This window comes from Melozone crissalis, unplaced genomic scaffold, assembly GCF_028551555.1.
Source record: "Melozone crissalis strain CALT ecotype California unplaced genomic scaffold, PUWL_Pcris_2 ptg000012l_1, whole genome shotgun sequence".
NCBI lineage: Eukaryota > Metazoa > Chordata > Aves > Passeriformes > Passerellidae > Melozone > Melozone crissalis.
In genome coordinates this window covers 1400572-1418153 of record NW_026535790.1, presented here as the reverse complement: position 1 = coordinate 1418153, position 17582 = coordinate 1400572, and the positions used below count along the sequence as shown (strand labels likewise).

General features: G+C 54.1%; 1 protein-coding gene across 4 annotated transcripts in view; it reads left to right on the top strand.

The window, feature by feature from the left end:
* The first annotated feature begins 561 nt into the window (after positions 1-561).
* The window catches only part of CAPN15 (calpain 15), a 58798-nt gene continuing 41777 nt past the window's right edge, over positions 562-17582 (top strand). The window contains exons 1-5 of one of the 4 annotated variants that reach the window (XM_054271038.1): positions 562-617; positions 5793-6173; positions 6265-6432; positions 9004-9044; positions 16319-16635. In XM_054271038.1, coding sequence (XP_054127013.1) covers positions 16460-16635 — 176 coding nt within the window. In that variant the 5' untranslated portion in view covers positions 562-617; positions 5793-6173; positions 6265-6432; positions 9004-9044; positions 16319-16459. Of the gene's footprint in view, positions 618-5792; positions 6174-6261; positions 6433-9003; positions 9045-16318; positions 16636-17582 lie in introns of all 4 variants that reach the window. The other 3 variants (XM_054271039.1, XM_054271040.1, XM_054271042.1) reach the window with 3 other exon arrangements.

Here is a 17582-nt window from a genome sequence, read left to right as displayed (position 1 = left end):
CCGCCTTTCCCAAGCCGCGGCCCCGGACGAATGGAGCCACGGGATTCCCAAAGCACGCCAAGACCCACCGGGACCCTCAGCCCGAGCAGGTCCCACCGCCCCCGAGGCCAGCGCCGCCTGCGCTGCGACCCCCGGCCGGGGGTGGGCGCTGTCTCACGGGCCGCAAGGCACGCTGGGAGTCGTAGTCCTCGCCCACCGCACAGCGCCAGCCGCCCCTCACCGGCCGCTGCGGCCCGCGCCCTCCGCGAGTCCGGAGCTCGCCGCTCCCTCGGGCCTTAACCACTGCCGCTGCTCGGGGCTCCACCGGGCCTGCCCCGGCCCCGAACCGCCGCTCCCGGTGCCCCGCTCGGCCGCCGCTTTCCGCTTCCTGCGCGCGGCGCCCCTCGGGGCTCGTAGTCCCGCCGCGCTATTCACGACGGTCCCTGCGCTGTCTCCGCGCCGCACGCCCGCGGCCGGGACGGGGCGCTGCGCCACGGCGGCGGCGTAGGGCGGGCGCGGGGCTCGGGCGGGCGGGAGGAAGGGCCGGCGGGGCGGCCGGAGCGGGCGCGAGCTGCTCCGCCCGGGGGAACGCGCGGGGCCGGGGGGACGGAGCGGCAGCGCGGCGCCTCCACCCCCAGGTGAGCGGCGACGGGGACGCGGGGGAAGGGAGCGGGGACGGGCCGGCCGCCCGGGGCCTCCCGCCGCAGCCCCGCGGGCCGCGGCTCCCGCCCGCGCCGGGGGTCGCCCGGGGCTCTCCCGGCCGGAGGCGCCGGCTGGGCCCCGCCGCCCCCGGGCCGCCCCGCACCACCTGTTGCCGGGGGGCCCGCGCGGGGGCCGGAGGCCGGGGCGGCCCGGGGGGGCGGGCGGTGCCGGGGTCCCGGCTCGGGGCTGTGCGGCGGCCGGAGCGCCTTGCCCGAGGCTGTGGGGAGACCCGGGGGCTGCGGGGGCCCCGCTCGCCCCCGGCCCGGCCGCACGGCCGGAGAGGTTTTAACGGGCTTGAGGGTCGTGCAGCAGCCGGGGGGCACGGGGCGGCTCCGTGACTGGCCGCCTCAGGCTGCAGTGCCTGCCCTGCCTGCGCCTCGCTGCTCCCGGTCCTGCCGCGGGCACGGCAGCCCCGCCTGGGGCACCGCCGAGCGCCGGCCCCGGGCTGGGGCACGGCAGAGCCCCCAGCGCCCCGGGCTGCCTGTCCTGCAGTTCTTCACTCTCACCTCCAGCTCAGACACCCGTGCTGGGGCTGAGCAGGGCTTTATGCAGAGTTTCTCGTGCCTCTGCGAGTTCACCCTTTAGAATCAGTTGTCTGGCTGTTATCCTTGGGTCTTGAACATCCTAAGGCTGTTGGGTCCCAGTGTCTCATCGAGACCCCTGGATTTTCCTGCATGTCAGCTCAGCTGCAGCTGAAGCATCTCAGCCTCCAGGTCGTGGATGCAGGAGTCTTAGAGGATGGAAAAGCTCTGTACTTGCCAGCCTCTCCATTTACTGAGCTCTCTCCTCTCCCTGCTCCTGGGGTACATCCCCCCAAGCACCAGGAAACCACTGTTCAGGGTGATCATCCGTGAGCCTGGTAGAGGAGATGGGATAATGTGAACGTTGTGTTTGAAATGTCAGACTGTTTCCTCCAAGCTGGGGATCTCAGTGGAGCTTGGCTCTCCATAGGCCCGCAGGCCTGGGATGTGGCTGGGTGGGTTCCCATGGTCGGACAGAAGGTTTTGTGGGAATTGCTCCATGCACGTGGCCTGGGGCACTGGTGCAGGACACTGCTGCACTGCTGTGGGTGGGTCAGGAGCTGATGAAGATTGGGAGATGTGTTTGGAGGGAGCCAAGGTGGAGGTGAGGGATGCATATCCCAGACTGGCTCAGAATGCAGAGATCTTGCCACGCTTTGCACATTGTCACCTGGGACTTGTGCTTCAGGGCTGTGCTCTTCCCTAAACTGGAGCACACCTGCAGTGACAGACTGGCTGGCTGTGACTCTGAGAGTCTGCTGGTGGCTTTTGTCTAGCCATTTTTTGAGATCCTGCTGAACAGTCTGTCTCGTGCCTCTGAGTGCACCAGAGCAGGGCTGAGCTGTCTGAGCATAACCTATGCAAGGCATGATTCAAATTACCCTGATTTTATGTGTGTGGGGATATTAACTCATTTCAAGTTGCATCACCTTCTGTTTGCATCCAGGGCTTTAGGAGTTGGAGGCAGAAGGCAAGACCCAGCATTGCTCCCTTCCTGGGAGGGGTGGAATGGCTGGAGAGCCCTTTGAAGGCCTGATGTGAGTGGCTGGCTTTGCTGAGCCCTGTTGCTTTGGCAGGAGGGAGAGCAGCCTCCTCCAGCCTGATGACTTGGTGCATAAGGGAGCTGGAGGCGTGGGCCAGGCACGGTGTCTCCTGAATCAGAATAAATCTTGGAAAACAACCCAGAAGTGCTAAAGTTGCACGTAAAAAAGGTCAGGCGGCGTGCCCAGACTCGGAGCTGTCTCGTGGTGGCGGAAGGGCTGGGTGACCCCACAGAGGAGCCTGGATGTCCTCAGCAGATGCACCGACTGCCCCTCACTCTCCTGCTTGCTCCCTCCTTATCTTTGCTCTGGCACTCTTTATCTGTGCTTGGAATTCTGCTGGCTTTGCAGAGGGAAGTGGTCACAGCCCTGGTGTTCCCTCAGCCAGCTGAGAGCAGTTGGCTTTAACTCGTGGAAAACACGCTGCTCTCTTCTGTCCTGGAGGTTTTGTGGGAGCTTTCCAGGTTTGTGCTGGTTGCACGTGAGATCCAGAGAGAGACTCAGCCTGTGTCGTGTGCCCATGGTTGTGTTAATCCCCGCTGCTGCAAACATCATCTGCTCCTAGGTGGAGAAATGCTGTTTTCCTCCCATCTTCCCACTTCATCTGAATCCAGGCTTGTTTTTTTCTGGCTTTGTTCTGACCCTTCCTGTGAACAGAGGGGTCTGGGAAGGACCCGACCCTGTGGCATTTCTCCAAGTGAGGATTTTTGTGAAGCAGAGGGAAGCTGGAGTGAGGGACTGTGGCTGCCTGCGGTCAGAGGAGGCAGATTTGGACAGTGTGTGTCAGCCCAGTGTCCTCCCACCATGGCTCTCTCCTCTCTCCTAGTGCCCAGAGCTGGGGAGAACCTTGTGAGCCCCTGTTTTGCTGGAACTTGGGGCTCTGATCAAGGTCACACTCAGTGCAGCCTTGGGTGGGAAAGCTGCTTATGCGGGTGGGACAGGTGAGTCAGTGGCTTCCTCCTCATTTTCCGTCATAATCCCACTCTGGAGCGAAGCGAGCTGCCTCCCTGCTCCTCTGCATCTGCCTGTGCTCACCTCAGCCTTGCTGCCTGCTGTTGGAGCCTTCCTGAGAGGCTCCCTGCTCTCCAGGCCACAGTCACCAGGCTGGGCAGGGAGGAGCAGGCTGCTCCCAATTTCTGTCACATTTGCTGTTTGGAGTGTTGACACTTGCCTTGCGTTTAGCAATGGCAGCTGAGGAAGCCAAGAGAGGCTGAAGAGCTGCTGCCTGCTCACGAGAAACATTTAACTCTTGCCCTCACAGCTCCCTTCCCTGTGTGCTGGCAGCTCTCAGGTTGGCTGAGAGGAAAGAAATGCTGGTGGTGTTCCCAAAATTATTTGGTGTTCAGTTGCTCAAAGGATGAGGAGGGTTTTTGTGTGCCATTTCCTCTTGCTCTGGAAGAAAAGAACGCTGGTGCCCTGGTGCCTGGGCAGAAGGGAGAAGGGGGAGCCCTGGCAAGGAAATAGGATCCAGAGAAATGTGTCACCAGCAGAAAGAGCAATTGTTTTCCTGCATTTCCATGGCAGAGCCTTGTCCTGTTGAGGCAGCCCGTGTTTGACAGCCAAGATAATACATTTATATTGATGTAATTAGCGGGACGTGGAGTTTGCTGAATGGCTCGGGGGCAGCCTGCTTTTCAGACTAACTCCAGCAAATAGATCAGGGAGGATTGGAAAGCTGCTGTGGGTTGCTGGAATTGGCCCGTTGGGTTTCTGGAGGTTGAATACATAACTGCTGATATTTCCTATTGTGCTGTACCCTGCCTATTTGAAAAGAAAATAACTCAAGGGAACATGGGGCTATTTTTGCCAGCTTGAGATGATCAAGTTTGATTTCTAAAAACTGAAGCCGAGTCTTTAGGCTTGCACATTAAAACCAGTGTTGGAACCATATCTCTGTTCCTCCACAAATGCGTGCCTCCACACTTTGCCAACGGTGTGAACTCTAATGAGTGTTCATAAAAAAAGAGCTTTTCTGTTCCTGCAGTGCAGCCCCTTTTGTAGGAAATGCTGTGGGCCTGAGCAGGCTCAGCACCAGGGATGGGGGCGGTGACACAGTGTCAGGGCACTGAGCTGGTGTCCTGCCCCAGCCCTGGCGTGAGCAGCCCTGATAACCTCAGGGTTATCAGTGCATTCTCACTTTGGTGAAATAGAGACCAAGACCTTACAAAAAGCTGTTGTCCTCCTCCAGTGATGCTGCCCAGCTCCATTTCTAATGTGATGCTTCCAGTGGCACCAAAGTTTCTCATTCAGCATCTTGTTCCCAGTCCCAGCCCAGGTGATTTCAGTTTACTGAGGATATCACAGGCAGCTTCCCAACTTGTGTCCTTCTGCTCCTGTAACAAAAAGAGAAAGTTACTCATGGACTTTCTGGCAGCAAATCAATCCCCTGTGTTTGTGCTGGTCTGTGGAAGTGGGAGCACAGCACCAGGGTCTTTGTGTGCTGAGCTCTGTGCTCAATCCACAGAGGCTGCAGCACTGGTGTGATCAAGGTCTTGCTCTCCAGCTTGCCCCTTGTCAGTCTGCTTCCTGCAGACTGTGGCCAGCAGGCAGAGCTCGGGATGTCCTTGGAATTCCAGCCCTGGCCAGCAGGTCTGTGCTGAGCTGCTGGGTGCTGAGTGCTTTCCCTTCCTATCCCATGGAATGTGCAAGGATACTGATGTGATGTGGCACTTGGGGGGTGCTCTGGCTGCTGGTGTTGGTCTCACTGCCTCGTTAGCTCTCCTGAATCTCCTGCCTTTCAGTGCAGGAGCAGCTCAGTGAGTGCCTTGGAGGGGCTGTGGGCCTGGAATTCTCTGTGCAGCTGCACAGACCCTTGGTCTAAAAGGATCAGGGTGGTCCCTTTGAGCCTGAAGGGTTCCTGAATCACTCCCTTATTTACTCATTACTGCTCCTGAGTGGTGTTCCTGGCCCACTCTGTACACCTTCCCTCAGCAGCACCTGTCCAGGTGTTCAGCACAGGGCACCTTCTCCCCACTGCCTGGAATTGTCAGTTCTGGGGAGTGCTGGAAGAGAAAAGCTCTTTGTGAATTCACCATCACCCACCCCAGGGGTATCACACTGCATCTGATGGTGTGGCTGTGGGGATGGTGAGCAAGGTGAGGGGGCAGAATGGGGTCCCTTGCTCTGCCATGCTGCTGAAGAGGCTCACTGATCACATGGTGCCAGCTGAATCCTTATTTCTGTCCTCCCTCCCCAGCCTAAAATAGAAAAAGTGAGAGTGTGCTGGAGAGCCAGACACTTATGGACAAGGGCTCTTGTTGCCTCCATCTGCTAAAAGCCTGTCCCAAAGGAGACAGCACTTCCCCAAAGCAGGAATTTCATGGAAACAGGTTGTTTTGAGAGCACAGAGGATGAAGGAGGAAGGGGAAATATCTCAAAGGAGGGAGGTTTGCCGAGGCAGCTATCAAACGTCATGGCTTCTGGGGGTGGGATGGGCATGTTTGCCATAATCAGAGGAATTTGTACTTGAGAATCTCCAGGAGATGTAGCTGGTAATGATGTCCTGGCTATGCAGAGTAATTAACATCTGTTTCTGTATTTGAACATTCAGGCAGCGTGCCCCGCCAGACATCGCTGCGTTCCCGTCCGGCCCCTCGGGAGATCCTGCCCTGTTGCTAATTGTGGAGAGCTGTCCAGAGTCCTCCTGCATGTGATTCTGCTGTGCCCCATCCTGCTGTGCTCCTGAGGTGTGCCATCCCTGCTCTGATGACAGCTCCCACCAGGATGCTGAGCAGCAGCCACCGGCAGGGAGGGAGGCCAGTGGTGGGCACGGAACTGTAAAGTCACAGCCAAGAGTTCTGAGAGCACGAGTGGAGAGTCTGAGCTGACCCAAAAGCTGTCTCCAGGGGGGACCAAGCTCCAGCTGGATGTCCTGGGAAGCTCTGCAAGCTGGAGTTCAAGGGGATGCTGATTGAGGGACCAAAAATGTGAGGTTGGTTGTCTCTGCTGGTGCCATGCTGATGGGGGTGGAGTCTCAGCAGTCATCTATTCTTACATGCCTTTTTTCACTCTCTGTCCAGCAGCTTGGGGACAGCAGCTGCTCCTGCCAGGCTTGGTGTGCTCCCAGTGCTCGGTGCAGGGACCTTCTAGCATGCTCCTCCAGCCAGGCCTCTCAGTGGGTGCCAGCAGCAGGACACCAGGCTGACCCTCCAGCGACCAGCACTGCCCCTGCCAAGCAGGAATCGTGTTGGGTGAGAGGCTTTTCTGACTCAGCTGGCACTGGGCTGGGCTGGGAGGGGCTGCAAGGAAGGAAGGAGACCTTCTCTGCTCTGGTTGTGAGCACAGTTACCCTGCTTTGTGTCTCTCATGCCTCTTGTTCTTGTCTTTCTTCCTTGTTTGAATTCCTCCCTCTGAGTGTTCTGTGCTGGCTGTGCAAAGGCTATGTGCTTAAATGAGGGGAATACCAATGTCCTCTGGTTTCCTCATGGTGAAGAAGGAACTGTGAAAGTGGAAGAGAAGTTGTGGGGTCTTCCAGCACCTTGCAATCTTAAGCTCACGTGACTGTCCCAGGGTTGTGTTTGAGGCAGTGCAAGGGGAGGGCAATAAATGAAGAAACTCTGCATGAGTTTGCCTGCAGTAAGCACAGAGCTGTGGCAGTTCCCAGGCCACTAGGACAGAGAGGTGACTCTTGTGCCTTGTGTTGACTGGGAAGCCAGTCTGAGCTTGGACCATCAGGATGCATTTGCAGTGTGTGATGATGTTTCCTTGGATTCAGATGATCCAGGTTGATGTGGCCTCATCCAGGTTGGGGCTTTGGATGAGTCAGATGGACACTGGTGCTTGCTGTGTGGTCTGGCCTGGCTGGTTGTTATGGACTAGCTGGACTCTGTATGTGTTGTTGCTGCCCAGCCACAGCAGAAAGTCTGCAGGAACCTCTCATGGCTTTGGTCAGTGAAGCTGGGCCATGAGCACTCTGGTGTTTGGGTGGTGACTGTCACCAGGCAGGTGTTGGTCACATCTCCACCACGGCTCCTTCTCATGGCTGAGAGGGATGAGATGGTGTTCCTGCTCTGGGATCTGTTTTGATGCAGCCTTGGAATGTCTTCCAAAAGCTCCTGCCCTTGTTCCTGTTGCCTGACCTTGCCATGTCTCAGCAAGCAGAGCCTGCTGGAGGGAGCCTGGGGGTCTGCAGCACCACACGAGGCTCAGGCCTGTGGATGTGCCTTGCAAGGCATGTGGGAGTGGCTCCAGTAACATGAGCTCCTCTCCATCAGCCCTTTTGGTTCAGGATGCAGCCAGCAGCCTGTGGTTAAACTCAGCTCCCTCCTCATGCTGGAGGTACCTCACATGGCTGCCTGGCTTTGCTCCACCATTACTCAAACCATCTGCATTGTGTTTCAGCCCTCTCAGAGTACAGTCTTTTCCTGATGTGACCATTGTGTTTGTTCAAATGACTGTTCCCAGAAAATATTGCTTAAGGTGTGTGTAATGGAACACATCCTACAATTCCAGCTGTACTGGTGTAGCTGAAGAGGAGCCACTTGTGATGGAGACAGTGAGCCAGTAAAGCTACTCTGGTGAGGAGAGGGGAGGTTGTGGTGGTCTCAGGCATTGTTTTGTTTGTATCACTTCCTTGTGCCAGGTGTTACTCCACACCTGTAATTTCAATACAGGATAATCTCCTAACAGAAGCAATGGCATGGCTGCCACATGAGTGTGCAGAAGGATTGATGTGTTTTTCAGGTGTCATCTGGAGATGAAGAGGTGGTGAGCAGTAATGTGGTGCTTTCTTATTATATGATTGTGCTGAGCTGTGCTTCCCTGCTGCTCAGAGAAGCTGTGGCTGCTCCACTCCTGGAAGTGTTCAAGGCCAGGTTGGATGGAACTTGAAGCACCCTGGGATAGTGGAAGGTGGCAGGAGGTGGTAGGAGATGGGATTTAAAGTTCCCTCCAACCCAAACCATTGTGTGATTCTGATTCTAGATGAGGAACTTCCTCTCTGCCCCCTGAGTCTGTCCCACCTCCCTGTTCTCTCCCAGTTCCCTGTGCTCCTGGGGAAGGCAGGGGCCTCTTGTGCAGCTCTCAGCAATTATTGTGCTTTTATCTCTTGGTTGTTTGTGATGGAAATGCCAAATGGCACCATTGTCTGACAGGCTTCTTCCACCTCTGCGCTTGCCTGAGGCACAGCTAGAGATGTGTTGGCTTAAATCTAGGCCAGTTGGATGGAAATTGGGACGTGGTGCCTGATGAAAGCCAGGGAAGGCCAAGTTGCATTAGAATGGCAGAAGGAGACAGCCAGGTGCTGCTGCCTGTGTGGCTTGGGCACTGCAGTGTGGACTGGAGCTATCTCTAGGAAGGGATGCAACTGGATGTGTCTTGGGCAAATGATATATTTACTGTCTGTGTAATCTGTGTTAGAATTACAGCTGTGACTGGAGTGTCTGGGGACAGTGTGCTCAGGGGACATCTCCACCTCTCAGGCTTTGCTTTCCAAGTCTGTGCCCTGAGTTTTCTCTGGCTGTGAGACTGTTTCTTGCTGCAGTTCTCTTCCCCTCCCTTCTGCAGTGGCCAGCCCTTCATCTGCTTATCTGTCAACTTAGCATGAGCTGAAGATACAATCCCTGCTGTCCTTTTGGGCATGACCTTGTGTCTGTGCTATGTCTGGGCCTCTATGAATTTGGGTTGCTGAGTGATGGGGGGAAGGAACTTCATGGGTCATCAAGTCCAGTTCCATGCTGCTGAAGATGAGCAGTCATCTCATGCAGGTCATGAACTTGTCCAGGAACTAATTATTGGAACTCATGCTGTGCTTTTTCCCCCAGTGCTTCTGGAGCAGCTGGTCCAGAGGTCTGCTCTTGGAAAGGTTAGAAACCCTCCTCGACTTCCAGTGTCCACTTTTCCTGGGTTGGTTTGCTGTGCCTGTGTCATTGCAGAGTGTTAGCTTGCAAATGAGATGATGACTTGCACATTTTTTTCCTTCCCTGGTTCTCTGTAACCTTTATGTCCTGCAGCAATTGTGGCTCTGGTTGGAGATTTGTCCTGAGGAATGTGCTGAAGGCTGTTTTGTTTTCCCATTTGGGCAGCTTGGGTTGGCTGGGCCCATTTGTTTCCTTGTTGTGCTTTTGAGTGTTTCAAGTGCAGGTGGAGCTATGAGCTGCACAGTTTGTGAATGTTAGCGAGCACAGAAGAGCACTTTATGTGCTGCTGTCATTTCTGTCTTTTCTTTTTTAATGTTTGTCCTTGCTACTTGTGCCACCTTGCCCCTTCAGGAGGGAGAGATGTCAGAAACATTTGAATCAAGGTGAAGCTGATAAAGCAGTGTATTGAAGAACCAGTGCCTGGCTCTTACTCGTGGCTCTTATTCATGTTTATCTCTAGCTGTGAATGTGCAATAACAACAGTTCTGTTCAGCACAGGCTGGCACAGCCTCAGACAGGAAGATCTGCTGTTTACCAAGCAACACTCTGCTATAAGTGAGAAAGAGGGGAAAAAAGTGGTTTATTGCTGCTGGGTAGCTCAGAGTGTAGTTAAACCTTTCAGAAAAAAGAGGAAATAAGAGCACATGTGTTACTCAAGATGCATTTTTCCTGGCAAGAGTCCCATGTGTGTGCTCTTCTTGCAAAGCATCCCTGCGTATGCTCCTTCCCATTCAATCCTCAGCATATTGGGAGCAGGCAGGCAAGAGCTTCCTGTTTTTATAATGCAACTGGTCTCAGCAGGCAGTCTGTCGAGGTGATTTTTCAGCCTGACATCGTTTGTAGCTGGGGCAGCCTGCGAGCTGAGTAGGATGGCAGAACTCTGCTGCAAGGATTAGAAACACGGGGAGGAAAAGATCTGGAAATGAGATGTGCTGCTAAAGCTTCCCGGGATTGGATGCTGTGCCTGGTGTTGTTTTGTTCCTTCCCCTGTGAGTGTCCCTGTGGCTTTTCCCTGGTGCTGGGAGGGCCCTGCCAGCCCACCCACGCCGTGCTGAGCTCCGGAGTCCCCACAATTGGCCGCGAATTGCGGGACACACGCGGCTCGCTGCACTTCAATGGAGCAGTGTTAATTGACTTAATAGAGCCCTGGGCTTGGAGGGATTTCGTTGTGTGGGTTTTCTTAAACGTGTGTGCACTCAGACCCTTCTGCAGCAGCGCCCTTGTTGCCATTTTCACGCTGTTCAGAAACTGCTTCGCAGTTGTCAGTGGAGATGAGGTTTGAAGTTAACCCTTATTTTGAAAAAGCTTTCCTGCTTCTCCTCTTTTTCTCCCTCCAGCTTGTGATTAAGATGCTGATTGCCCTTTCAGATCTGTGTAATCCCTTCTCTCAAAGTGACCGGGATAGATTTCCAGGAGCTCCCTGGATTATCTGTCACTGCTTTACAGTGTGCAGTGCAAGGGAGAAGAGGAAACTTTGTTCAGACTTGGATGGTAGTTGCTGTGTGGCCAAGCTGGCTCTGCAATACATCTGCTTTTCCTATCAGTCTTTCACTTCACACTTCAGACACTCTTCCTCTGCCTGCACACTTACAAAGAGTCAGTGCTGTGCATTAATGCAGCTTAGCCCAATTCAGCTGCTGTGTATGAGTTTCTTCTGGGCTAAAGTTGGGCCAGAACCAGTTTCAAAGCAGCTGAAAGAAGGCAAAGACCCTCAGGCTTACCTTTGCATGTTGGTGTCTGTGGCCAGAGACCTGTGCTGTTGTTCTGGACTTTGTATCATGGAGTATGAGATCCTGTTCTGTGCTGTTCTGGTACTCCAGGTTCAATTATCTTGTTACCTCATTAACAGCCCATCTGGAAATCTGCTTCCAGACAGTTCACTTCAGCTAGGGATAGCTCTGCAAGTGGTGTAGTGGTCTTATTTCTCACCAAGACCTGCAAAACAGCTCACTTAAAGCTTCCTGTCCCCTCAGTTTCCTGCAAGGCCACAATATCTGACTCTCTTCCCTCAGCCCTCTGCCCCAGAACAAACATTTGGGTGGGTGAGTTTCACCCTTCTCTCCCTTTTCTGTGTCCTCCCATCTGCAGTGTTTGCACTCTGTCTGTCATCCTCGTGCCTTGCACACCTCAAGGCTCCTTGGCCCTGGCAGGTAAGGCAGAGCTTTCTGAGTCAGAGAACCCTGGGGAGCTCTGTGTGGAGGACAAGAGCTGGAAAAGCCTCCCCCATCCCAGCTGAATGCTCCAACCACTGTCCCATCCCTCCAGCTGTACCCCTGCCTCAGTCTGTCCTTGGAGCTGCCTTCCCACCCCTCCCTGGTAGAAGCTTTGCAAGGAATTGGAACTTGCTGACACCTTCATTTCCTGCCAAGACTGCAGCACTTGGGCTGGCTTGGCAGATGAGGGCAGGGAGGAAGAACAGCAAAACTTTGTCTTGTCCCCAGCTGTGTGCAGGACACCTGCTCAGCACAGAGTGTTCCAGCTCTCCTGCTGCCCTTGAACCCTGGAGCTCTCGTTGGGCCGGCGTTTGCAGCTTGGGTTTCAGTGCTGTGTCTGCCTGACGTGGGTGTCTTGTTGCTTGTCTGCTCTTCCCCTGCTGCCTTGTGGAAAAAGAGAGGATTTTTCACTTCCTCTCCTGGGGTTGCTTGTTTTCTCAGGATCATCTCAGCCTGGTGAATTCCAGCCATGGTTTTGCACATCCTCAGGCCCTGCCACCCTGCCTGGAGCTGGGGGCTGGCTGGATCACACAAATGTTTGAGCTCCTTTCCCTTCCTCGGCTAGCAGAACACCATCAGACACCCCCATCTGCATTCTTAGCTATCCCAACCTGCTCTGGCACTTTATAACCTCCTTAGGCTGCCACATCTTGTGCTGTGCACCTTCCAGCCCTGCACATCATGCCCTGCTTGCCCTGGCCTCCCTGGGCATGTGCCTCCTTCGGGGGAGATGTGCTGTGCATGGAGGCAGCACTGGTGGGAAGCCAAGGCTTGGCCATTCCTCCAGGATGTCTGAAGTGCTCTCCTCCAGCTGGATTCCCCCATGCAGCCCCAGCTCCTCCAGCTGTCCTTGGTGTTGAAGGGTGTGAGTCACATCCTGCAGTCCCCAGGGAGGAGGCTGCTCCTCCAGGGCTGTGTGTGGGCACTGGACAGTGAGAGCTCTTCAGGAGCCCTGGCTTCTTCCTGCCAGCAGCAGCTGACATGGGGCTGCAGGCAGAGAGCTCCTCCTTGGCTGGGGATGGTGGTACCAGCTCCCAGCACATCTGGATCCCCTGGGAATGGTCATGGCCCCCAGGCTGCCAGAGCTCCAGGAGTGTTTGGACAATGCTCTCAGGCACGGGTGGGATTGTTGAGGAGTCCTGGTGCAGAGCCAGGAGTTGGACTCAGGATCCTTTTGGGTGCCTTTTAACTCAGTACATTCTGTGGATCTCAGTCAGCCCCCAGACAGAGGAGCTCCCACAGCAGAGGGAGAGGAAGGGCTGGTACTTCACCTTCAATCTCCTGTAGTTTCCTCTGGGCACAGCTTTGAGGGATGTGTTTCCCTCAGGTACATGGTGAGCCTTCTCCTGGGCCAACTGCTGGCCCTCACCTCAGACCAGAGCTGTCTGAGCTCAGTATGTCTGATGGTATTTTCATTCCTGGATCTTCCCTGGAGCAAGGGAGTAGCTCAGGATTGACTTGATTTATAGGCTGGGGGAGTGGAGGAATTAATGAAGTGGCAAAGTCTTGTCCCCGAGTTTCCAAGGCTGAGAACCAAGGGAGGCTGGGAAATTCAAGCAGGAGCAAAGCTGGCTCGTGCCACGTGGATCAATAAATTACCAGGAAAAGGAGGGTGTGGATATCCCATCACAAAGAGAGGCTGCTGCACGAGGGACCAGCTGGGGTGAGTCTGCCTCCCTGGTTTCCTCAGTGGCTGCAGCAGCTCCAGGGACCTCTGTCTCCTCTTCCTGCTGCGTGCCAAAGGGAAGAATTTGAGGCTGATGCTAGGAAAAGTTGATCCTGCAGCTTCCTAGAGGCATTGAAACACATGGGCTAGTTCCCTTTTTTCTTTTTTTTTGCTCTCTTCAGTGCCAAAACTTACTTTGAAACTGGAGGGAAGGAAAGGGGGTTGGGTAGATCCCCACCCTTCCTGCCTGCTCTGCTGTGACACGAGAGCTGGGGCCCAAGGGTCAGCACTGCTCGCTGGTGAGGAGGAATGAGGTTGTGTGGAAGCATGGAGGCAGCTGCTTTGCTGTCCTGGCAGCAGGAGGAGCTCCATGGGACAGCTTTGCTGTCCTGCACGCTCTGTGCATGCCTGCTGCCCAGGGTGTGGTGCAGAATTTGAGGGAGGGTCTGCATCATGTAGCACAGATCAGGTTAAACAGCTGGGAGTGGCTTGTGGCTGGCAACATCAAACCTGGTTTCATTTTGGAAGGGATATTTTGGGGCAGTTACCCAGCATCAGTTCAAACCTGGTAATTATTGCAGCTGCAAAGGGCAGAAAACCAAAATCCAAACTCAGCATCTTGCTAAGGTGCTTAACTGATCATTTCCATGAGTGAGATCCACCCTTCTCACGACACTTCAATCTGTTCACATTGTTGCTTCCTCTCCAGATTAGATAGGTGGAAGCAGTGCTTTGTTAATTAGGGGAAAAATCCTGCTCCCTCCTGCCAAGACAGAAGAACTCTTGGCGCTTTGCTCCCTTTTAGTGACTGAGGCCTCCCCTGTTCAGCCACGTGCCTGCAGGTCATCTCCTGGGGCAGCTCCCTGCCCAGTGGCAGAAATGCCTCAAAAATAAGGCTGAGTGCTTCCAGAGTGGCTTTCTTCTTCTTTAATTGACCCCTTCCCTTTCTGGGGTGCAGTTTCCTTTCTCACCTTGACTTCTTGGAGGCTCCTCATTTGCTTAGTGTTGGCCAAAGGCGTTTTGGGGCTCGGCATGGTGAGCACTGCTTTGCATTGGGCTGGAACCTGCTGCCACTCCTGTTCTCAGACTGGTTTACCCTCTCCCCACCTTTGGGCAACACTCCCCCTTCAGTATCACTCATTGGCTGCTCTCACCTGGCATGAGGATGACCCTGAGGAGAAGGATTTACTGCTTTGCCTGGAGAAATCCGATTTCACGCAGCACTCGCAGCCGAGCAGCCCAGTTAGACCAGACAGTCTCGGAGATCACTCCGACTTAGCTTGGTTATCCTCCACCTATTTATAGCTCCCTTCCTCTCCCAACTCCACCCAGTGTGGGGTTTTACTGCAGGTTCTGAAGCAGGGCTCCCAGCCTTTCCTCTCCCTGCAGAGCACAGCTGCCTGTGCTGGCTCCTGGAGGACAGCAGCACCACCGTGGGAGCTGGCAGCGATGCGGGCAGCAGGCATGTCTGCCTCCTCTTGGGATGAGCTGAAACTGGCATTTCCACGGGCAGCAGGAGCAACCAAGGGTTCTGCTTTATCTGCTTGAGGAATTTATCTTGAACCAGGCTGTGGAATTGCTTTATGTGGCAGTTCAACCCAACTCAAGGGGGAAAAAGGCTACTGATGCCTGGGCATCCTTCCTCGGATTGGCTCAGCCTGCATTGAGGGGCTGTTCTACCCACCTTGCCTTTACTTACCTATTTTATCATGATAGAACCTGAGGGTTTGAGGTAAGAGTCAGTTTGTTCTTCTAGTAGGTGTCAGAGTTGCATCCCCTGTGCCTTTGCTGCTGGGATGGGGTGGAAGAGCCAGAGACACCACAGGTGTGGGAAGACTGATGTCTCCAGATAGACTGAGCTGATGGTACTTGGAAGTGCTCTTCCCCTCACATCGTGTGGCTTTCATGTAGCCAGAAAATCAGATTTGTTACAAATTAACTGCTTGAATGGCAGGAAATGAGAGGGGATGTGCCAGGGATCCACTTTGGGTGGATGTGCAGAAATCAGTGAAACCTTGCTGTTGGGTAGTGGGGATGGGGGTGCTGATACACAGCAGGGAGACAGCCCAATTAAAACAAGGAGGAGGTAGGGAAAACTGTGTTCTTGGACTTTTTTCAGATTTGTTTGGTTCATCCAGGCTTTGCAGGCTACAGAGACCATGACAGAGCAGTTAACATTCTCCAGTTAATGACCTTATGCAGGCACATTCTGGTATTGAGCTTGTAACAAAATTGCACCTGTTCCTTGAGCTGCTCCTTTTGGGAGTCTATTATCTATCAAGGCCTTTCTTGATCCCTTAGATCAATCCTGGGATTGAAAAGCTGTATTTTAGGACTCCTCATCTCAGCCTTTTTACGGCAAAAGTAGTTTCTTTGCAAAGGTCTTTCTATGGTTCATTCATCTCCTTAAATCCTGGTGGGTAATTGAATAAGCTCAGCTGTGCTAATTTTCCCATCTTCCTTGTTTCTTCTTTTTTGCTCTGTTAAATGTTACCTTGATCCATTGCTCCTGACATGCATCCAGATTGTCCTGCCTTTTCACTTGAAGGAGAGACGTGTGTGTGTTTCAACTTCTTTTAATACAGAGGACATGAAATGTTTCTGGAGTTTAATTGTGAGCATGCTTGAAGAATAAATTCTGAAAAGTAGGAAAGAGAGAGGGAGAAAAGGAGGAGCAAAGCCCCAGACCTGCTTCTTTGGGTAGGGGCGTGCTCAGGATCAGCTAAAACTTGCCTTGGGCTGAAAGTAAATAGTCACAGAAAATACTTGTGCAGATCCCCAGTGTGTCCAGTTCTAGTCCTACTGGGGTGTTAGTGGGAAACAGGAAAAGGGGAATATTTTATTTTATATGTAAGCACACAAACCATCCAGTCCTTGTAGCTGAGTAACTAGAACTGTGTGCCAGTTAGAGCCCAGACTAACCTGGTGTGTGTGGTCCCCAAGGGCTGCTGGTTTGGGCTCCAGGTGGACCTGGCTTGTCCCGTTTTCTGCTTCTTTCCTGTGTGTGAAGGGCTTTGTGCTGGGTTCTGCTGTGCTTCCCCCCATCAGTCGGTGCTTCCTTGTACCTGGGAGCTCCTGATGCTTAACTTGGGGGGAGCCTTTTCTAGAGCCCCCACACTCCCCATCTCCAGCAGCAAAAGCTGATTCAGTGACACAGCCCTTCCCTTCCCAGTGAGCTCTGGGACGGGGACCCTGCTCAGAGCATGCATTGATAGGCTTTAAAACTGGAGCGTTGTTGCTGAAATCATACCTTATCTTTCTCTCTTTTTCTTTCCTTTTTTCCCCCCTTTCTCTGTGTTTGTTTGTTGTTTTTTTTTTTTTTTCTCCCAACTCTGATCAGAACCGACCCTCCTTTGTCCAGCGTGCTGGGATCTGTGCAGCAGCCCATGCCGCAGCGCCTCGCCCGTCCCGCCCGAGCTGCCCATGCCGCTGGCTCCCAGCTAACCTAGGCTCAATCTCGGCGTGGCGGGCAGGGGCAGCCATGGGGAGCTCTGCCTCATCGCTGGCCGCAGAGACGGAGTCGGACCATGGCTTCAGTAGCTCGCCCTACGCGGGGCACCCGGCCGTGGGCTGGTATAGGAGCAGCCCCGGCGGCCCCGTGTGGGAAAGCGCCCTTATAACGCGGCAGCAGCAGCACTTCCAGCACCGGCTGCGCAGGTAAGGACGAGGGGAGGAGCCTGCTCACCTCTCCCTGCTCACTGCTCACCTCTCAGCTTCAGCCCCGCCGCTGCCTCTGCCACACCGGCTGCTTTGCATCCTACTCAGTGTTGGGTCCCTGCATTCAGAGGCTCAGTTCAGTTCCTCGGGAAGCCAGAGCCAAATTCTCACTGATTTGAGTGATGCCAACCCCTGGCTTTACACATGGGGGCTGATGTCTCCTGCAGAATGGGCTGCAGGACTCATCCCAGCTCTTCCTAAATTGTCAAGGTGGTTGCCTGGGAATGGGATCTCAGTTCCTTGTTTGCCACATTCTCGTGGCTCCTTTTCTTTCTGCCTTCCCAACCATCTGTAGTGTCACAGGTGGAGGATTGTGTCTCCAGACTGGGTGGCACTAAGTTGCAAGAGTTTCTGAACTTGGAAGAGCCAGAGAAGCTGTTTTCATGCAAAAGCAGTGAAATGCTTTTGAGTAACAGATCCACAGGAATGAAACACACCAAAAAAGAATTACTCTTAAAACCAGATTAGTGTTTCCAGCCCTCAATTCCTATCCCACCTCGATGAAATCAGCATTTCAGATGTATCTCTGAGCTGTTGCCTCTGCCCCTTCTGCATCAGCCACTTGCATTGAGGAGTTTCTCTTGTTGTAGGGGCTGGTGTCCTGCATTCAGTCTCTGACAGGTTGAGAGATTTATCAAAAAGCATCCACCACCCCTCTGCCTCAGGGCTTGGCTGTAGAGGCTGCTGTGTTTTGTGCTGATGTTTGAGCCTTTGCCTAATGCCTGCTTTGTGTGGACTCCAGCCTGGATGGGTGTCCATACCTGCCTGAGTCTGTTTGGAGCTGCTGGTCACTGAGGAATAGCTGCTTGCTGAGTGTCCCTGAGCTGTCCTGGCTTTCCCCTGGAGGTGTTTGCTGTGGTATTGGTGCAGTATCTGTGGTGCACTCC